Raw genomic sequence first — 7,640 nt, 5'->3', positions numbered from 1 at the left:
AGCAATGGAAAAGTAACAAAGGGCAATAACTCTGTAATTACTTTAGATAGAGTTATGGTTCTTGTGCACTGCACTTTCCCTTATTGTGTTTGACAATTGTATGAAGTTGTTTTGAATTCCAACCAGTAGTGTTCAAGTTATGCCCCGGACAAGGAAAAGTAACAAAGGGCAATAACTCTGTAATTAGTCAAGATAGAGTTATGGTTCTTTTGCACTGCACTTCCTCTCAATGTGCTTGACCATTGTATGTAGTTATATTGAATTCCAACCATTAGTCTTCAAGTTCTGGTCCGGACAAAAGAAAGCAATGGAAAAGTAACAAAGGGCAATAACTCTGTAATTACTTTAGATAGAGTTATGGTTCTTGTGCACTGCACTTCCCCTTATTGTGTTTGACAATTGTATGAAGTTGTTTTGAATTCCAACCAGTAGTGTTCAAGTCATGCCCCGGACAAGGAAAAGTAACAAAGGGCAATAACTCTGTAATTAGTCAAGATAGAGTTATGGTTCTTGTGCACTGCACTTCCTCTCAATGTGCTTGACCATTGTATGTAGTTATATTGAATTCCAACCATTAGTCTTCAAGTTATGGTCCGGACAAGGAAAATGCAACGGACGTCTGGACCGACCGACCGACCGACCGACCGCCCGACCGACCGACCAACCGACCACCGGGTGACTCCTATATACCCCCCCAAACTTCGTTTTTGGGGGTATAATAACCTTCATTTTTCCAATGTACTTAATATTTTCTAAGTCAATTTTTGACCTTCAAGTGTGGCCTTGACCTTAAGCTGGCACAATGGTAAGATGGGTTCTGCACATTGCCCAGTTGGGGTGAACATTTAAGTAAAGTTTGAAGAAAATCATTCCATATGCATAGAATTTAAAGAGCGGACACGACACATTGTCTAGTATTGATTGTATGTAAATTTAAAGACTTAAAGGGGAAATAACTTTGTCAAAATGCAATACAGAGTTATGAAACTTGACCTGCATATCTTATTTGTGACACATCATATATCTTTTAAGTTTCAAGCAAGTACGTGTGCTAGTTTCAGATATATCCAGGTACATGTTAAAATTTAAGAAAATTTTTTGAGTCAATTTTTGACCCTGGACAAAGCTAATCTATTATAGCCCCCCCCCCCCCCCCCTTTTGTGGTGGGGGTAAAATTACATATTTTGGACACAAGTAAAACCATGATAATAACAATTACATATTTTGGACACAAGTAAAACCATGATAATAACAATTACATACTTTGGACACAAGTAAAACTATGATAATAACAATTACATATTTAGGACCCCAGTATAACCATGATAATGAATATTACATATTTTGGAAACAATTAAACCATGGACATGTGTAAACCATGATAATTACAATTAAAGATACATACTGTCTATGGTTTACATATGGAAAGATGTGGAAAAAGGTAGATGTATATTTACTGTCTTTGGTACACAAATGGAAAGATAAGGAAAAGCTCTGTTTAAAAAAGACATTTATGCAATGTCTTTTTTAAACAGAGCTTTTCCTCATCTTTCCAAATATGTTTAACAAAAGACTTTTGACATGCTATTTCAATTAAAAAATATTTTTATCAACAATATGTAAGCTTTTTTATTATTTGTTTCACAATGATATTACATAAAATATTTGTGACATAATAACAGAGGTTAAAAATGCATACATAGTATAAAAATTAATATTTACAATTGTACGCAACAAATATGGCAAATCTTCAAATTTAATGCTAAACAGAAGAATGTAGTATTCAAATTCAACAGTTTTTAGTACCGTAAATAATTTGCGTAACCTGTGTTATTTTCTTTCCTTTCTTTCTGCCTTTCTGCTTTTTGCTGTGTCATTTTCCGGTCTCAGCAGTATACCATAGTAAATAGCATTGCATACGATATGCATGATAGATATAGTGCTTTAATGGTTTGAATGCACTTAAAATTATTCACTTAAATGTGCATCTAAACGTGGGATTTAAGATCTCTTTTCGTAAAAAATGATTTATCACATGTATCGAATTTATAAAATTTCCCACTTGTGTGCGTTCTCTGGCATGTTTGCTTCTCACACGTATTTGATCACTCGAATTAGCAATATTTGCATTTTTATGTAATTTTGTTAGTATGGTCTATGGATCTTAATATGCCTATGTCGGCTGCCACGATCCTTAAAGGATAAATTGATTATTCTTTGAAGGTGTGTATTGTCATGCGTCTATTAAGTCTTCGCACTGCTCTCAGAAAATGACACATGACATATTTCATTCATTATTCTTCTCTCCAATGTAAATGAATGATTTAATATTGCACATTTACAATTCATTTTACCAGTGTGTATTGTCATCTGTCTATTTACATCCTGACTGAACAAAGACATAGTTCACATATGATTCTTCTCACCAGTGTGTTTTATCATGTGTTGTTTGAGATTACTGATCTGAGAAAATAAACTATGACATATTTCACATTTATGATTCTTCTCACCAGTGTGTATTGTCATATGTTGTTTAACGGTACTGGCATGAGAAAATGAACGATGACATATTTCACATTTATGATTCTTCTCACCAGTGTGTCTTATCATGTGTTGTTTAAGATTACTGCTAATAGAAAATGCACGATGACATATTTCACATTTATAATTCTTCTCACCAGTGTGTATTGTCATATGTCTTTTAAGATTACTGCTATGAGAAAATGAACGACGACATATTTCACATTTATGATTTTTCTCACCAGTGTGTTTTGTCATATGTTGTGTAAGACTTTTGCTCTGAGAAAATGACCTTTGACATACTCCACATATATGATTCTTCTCACCAGTGTGTCTTGTTATATGTTGTTTAAGATTACTGCTGTAAAAAAATGAATGATGACATATTTCACATTTATGATTCTTCTCACCAGTGTGTATTGTCATATGTTGCTTAAGATTACTGCTTGTAGAAAATGAATGATGACATATTTGACATTCATGATTCTTCTCACCGGTGTGTTTTGTCATATGTCTTTTGAGATCACAATCATGTGAAAATGAACTATGACATATTTCACATTTATGGTCCTTCTCACCAGTGTGTATTGTCATATGTGTTTTAAGACTACTGCTCTGAGAAAATGAACGATGACATATTTCACATTTAAGATTCTTCTCGCCAGTGTGTATTGTCATGTGTCTTTTTAGCTTACTGTTGTTAGAAAATGAACTATGACAGATTTCACATTTATGATTCTTCTCACCAGTGTGTTTTGTCATATGTTCTTTAAGACCATTGCTCTGAGAAAATGAACTATGACAGATTGTACATTTATGATTCTTCTCACCAGTGTGTATTGTCATATGTTGGTTAAGATTACTTCTATAAGAAAATGAACGATGACATATTTCACATTTATGATTCTTCTCACCAGTGTGTACTATCATATGTGTTTTAAGATTACCTCTCTGAGAAAATGAACGATGACATATTTCACATTTATGATTCTTCTCACCAGTGTGTACTGTCATATGTTGTTTAAGATAACTGCTCTTAGAAAATGAACTATAACATATTTCACATTTATGATTCTTCTCACCAGTGTGTATTGTCATATGTTGTTTAAGACTACTACTAGATGAAAAAAACCGATCACATATTTTACATCTGAAACTTTCCTTACTAGTAGACATTGTTATATATACTTGAAGATTGAATCTACAAGTAAATGATTTAAAACACACTGTATTGACAGATGTATTTTGAGGTTTCTTATTTTCTACAATGATTGATAAAATAATTCTTTTTAACTGGATATTCAGCCACGTGTTTCTTCAGGTCGCATTTTCGAATACAAGAATATTCACAAACAAAACTTTAACTCACTCGTTTGTAAAGATGACGTTTCAATGCACTAAGAAAATTCAGTAAGGAAATTAATGATCACATGGTCCAAAGCACTGGTTTTCTTTCAAGAGTGGTTTTCGCACATGCGTCTACAAATCACAACATATTTCTTCACACACACACACATATTGTATCTGTACCTCTGCTCAACAGTGTTTTTGTTGTTGTTGCTTTCTACTGGTACCACTTGATTGTTACTATATTAGATAAAAAGAAAGAAACAAGCAACTGTTAGTAAACATTTGTAAAAAATTATTTATTTAGTGGAAATTTTGTTAATCCGTTCAATACCTTATAAAACTGCAATTAATAAATTTCATAAAACAGAAATAGCGACATTTTATTAAAGTGACATTATGCTCATTTTTTTCAATGTAAAGTTGAGCTTAATTGACTATAAATTACAAAGATTGACAATAATGATGATTGACCAACAGTCAGTTGATATAAGAAAAAAAGTTGGGGATAAAATATATATTTGCCTAAAATATATAAAAACTGCCCCACACTTTTTATCAAAATTGAACGTTACATGTTATTTCCGATGGATATTTACAAAAACTTTCTGAGCTATATGAGTTTTTTTATTGTTTCATGCGGAATAAATTGAAAACTGAAAGGATTTATGGCAAAAATGTAAAGTTATTTCGATTTTCACCTGTTTATTCACTATATACCCTTGGATGGGCATAATGCCACTTTAATAAATTGGTTTTCATATCGACTCTAGATCTTATTTTGGTGTCAAGACAACCAAAGCATAAAAACCGCAGGGTTCTCGGGGACGCTTATTTCGGCGTCCCGGTACGCATGTTTATTGCAGCTGGACGCAAACATTTCAGAGCAAGGATTCCACGTACGCTTAATTTTGCCCGGGGACGCATAAACATTACCGATTGTTTACAACCACAAAATTTAATACACAAATGCGTCAGCGCGTGTCAGTCTATAAGGTAGGCGGTCCTATGCACATCGACCCGTGAAGCAATTAGCCAATCAATTTAAACCTGAAACCTCATTGTGGCTAAATCGGAATTTCTGTTTGCATGAGAAACACATTCTGATCATCCATACATCAACAGAGCAACAGATAAGGTGCGTATTTGCGTATTTACGCAATTAATTTTATAAAATACGCAATTGATTTTTTAAGAATGCGTATCAAAACCCATTAAAAAAATTAAAATAAGCAATTGTCTTAAAAACCCGTGCGTATTGTCATTTTCATCACCACAAAATTAATCCGTCATACACTCGTTGTTTTGGGACAAAGTTATATCGATATGCATGATTATCCCGAATATTCCCGAACATCAATGCCAACTAATCAACGGTCTCCGGTCTTCGACGGTCCCCCGGTCTCCAAAGACGACTAAGCATGAGACGTCGATTTGTCTACTCAGGTTGACGTCTTTACAGACCGCAGAGACCGTCGATTTTGCGGAGACTGTCAATAAGTAGTCCCAGCTATATCAATAGACGCTTTGAAAAAGCGAATATGGCGTCGTACAAAAAGAAAACTGATTTGAAACAAAAACAGTCCGCAAATAATCAAAAATCAGTCAGAAAAACGAACTTGTTAAAAAATATTATGGAAATAACATAAGCATTTTATATAAAAATAAAAACAATTGTGAAAAAGTTCTAGTAAATTGCTTCTTTTTAAAAACAGTTAGGGATATCTAAATTTAATTTTATTGGGTATTGAAACCATAAAATCATATCTTCATAATATGAATACCCAATAGATCTTGAAATCGAAGGGTATCGAAGTTTTTGAATACCCAATTAAATGGAGCCAATACCCAATTCCAAAGGAAATGATGGAGTAATACCCAATTCACTTTTAAAGCTTATCTGTTGTTCTGCTTGTATTGTTTTGAAGTGACAGGTGGTGGCTTATAAATGTACTATACCATGTTGTATTCTAGTTAAAGTATTGAATATATATTGAATTGATCTTTGTATGCGATTAACATTGTGTAGGTAGAATAAATTACATACTGTAATGTTATGTTTTATATAATTTTAGATGTTTTTTATTATCAAATGTGGTTAACAAAGCTATAGTATATGAAATTATTCATATAATTTACCAAAGAAAACTTAAGATTTTTACAAGAATGCGGATACCATCATAAAATATCAAAACAAAAACTTTTGCAATTAGTTCTAGGTTAGCTTGATTTTCGGGCTAATTTGACTGGACTAACTGTAGAACTTCAAAAATTATTGATTTATCTTTTATCTGGTTATCTTTTTATAAACCCTCATAAATAAGAGAAATAAGAAGTATTCTCTGCTTGTATATAGCTTGACTTCAAATGATATAGCATAAAGTTGTTGAAACTCCTTTACAAACAATCCTGCACTGAGTTAATTCCTTTCGAAAAGGAGCAGTGCCTCTAGACGCTTGCAGAAATCATGATCACAAAATAGACAAATATCGTTTTTTCGCCGATTTTTACATTTTCATTCATTATCATACATAAATCGATGTGAAAAGATGAATTAGACCTATTAAAGTTCATTCCGTTGGGTAAAAAGGCAAGATTTTAGCATATTATGATTCAAGCGCCTTGCCCGGTTTATACCGGAACACGGTATTTAGTGTGGCGCTCCAAACCATTTTTTAGTCTCACTCTCGAAAAGGTCAATACGATCGAATTTTAAAACCTAAAATTATATTATATCAAACAAATTGGTTCTAAAACCAGCAATACAATACTTCTCAGACAAATGTCATCAAAAGACAATAAAATAGATAACAATTCTGCATTACAAACCTCTTTACCAATATTTGAGACTAAAAAACCCTTCTTTCCCAAAAACGGTGAACAATCGTTACAAATGGTGCAAATTTTTCAAAGGGAGAGAATTATAAACCGTTTGGATGGATTTTCGGAAAATAAACTATTTTCGCGAAAATAAGATCGCGGCTACGGAAATAAGATTTATTTTTGAAATAGTGCATTTATCTGTTGAAATAATTATGTAAGTTATATATTTATGCATTCATTGAATGAATTTACAGCCGATTAAAATTTCGGAACCAAAAATAAAAATTTTAAAAAGTGAAGTTTGAGCCGAAAATACGTGATCGTACGAAAAAAGCTTAGAGCGAAAATATGATCCACAGACACTTGGGGTTTGGAGCTCAAAACGCCTTTAAAATCCACATAAAATGCATATTTGTCAATCCCAGCACATGTTCTGATCATATATATAAAAAAAACTTAATATAAGCCGTTTTGAAAAAAAATCATGTTTCAACATCTATAATAATCACAGATATACATACACTATTCTATTCAACTCCGTGTAATAATACAGTACAAGATAAAAATGTTCGCCGGAAAAAATTCGCACCCCTACCGTCATAATCACCATGTATTTTATTCCATTTCTAATATTTTCACATAATCCTTTGGTCCATCGACACAGAAGATATAATTCTTCACGATGATGGTCAATTTTAAACTTCAACGGTAACAAGTAGAGATTTTGATGCTAAAGCATCAAGTCGCCGGATAGAAAAATGATTGTATTATCATAAATATAAGAAAATATAAGTTTAATGGTTGAAGTATAAAAATAAGAGGAACAATGAGTTGAGTAATGTTTGCCACTGAGGCTTGTAAGGCAAGTGCTATGCTGGTAATTCTTCTTGTAATTTTTTACTTTTATACATATACTGTTGTACCCATACATTGAAAATCCGTATAGGTT

The 7,640-nt window shown here is 32.6% G+C and overlaps 1 protein-coding gene across 1 annotated transcript; it reads right to left on the bottom strand.

The window, feature by feature from the left end:
• Nucleotides 1–1,831: 1,831 nt before the first annotated feature.
• On the bottom strand, nt 1,832–6,806 carry LOC132729386 (zinc finger protein 726-like). Its single transcript, XM_060715148.1, has 2 exons — nt 6,698–6,806; nt 1,832–4,108 (listed from the first exon to the last, which is right to left on the bottom strand). The coding sequence occupies exon 2, from the start codon at nt 3,695–3,697 to the stop codon at nt 2,408–2,410; it is 1,290 nt and encodes a 429-aa protein (XP_060571131.1). The 5' UTR covers nt 3,698–4,108; nt 6,698–6,806; the 3' UTR covers nt 1,832–2,407.
• Between the last annotated feature and the right edge of the window lie 834 nt (nt 6,807–7,640).

The sequence above is a fragment of the Ruditapes philippinarum genome, unplaced genomic scaffold, assembly GCF_026571515.1.
Source record: "Ruditapes philippinarum isolate M1 unplaced genomic scaffold, ASM2657151v2 ctg20497_1_1_1_1, whole genome shotgun sequence".
In the NCBI taxonomy this organism is placed as follows: Eukaryota; Metazoa; Mollusca; class Bivalvia; order Venerida; family Veneridae; genus Ruditapes; species Ruditapes philippinarum.
Note: the sequence above shows the minus strand (reverse complement) of the source record. Positions and strands in the feature narration are given on the sequence as shown.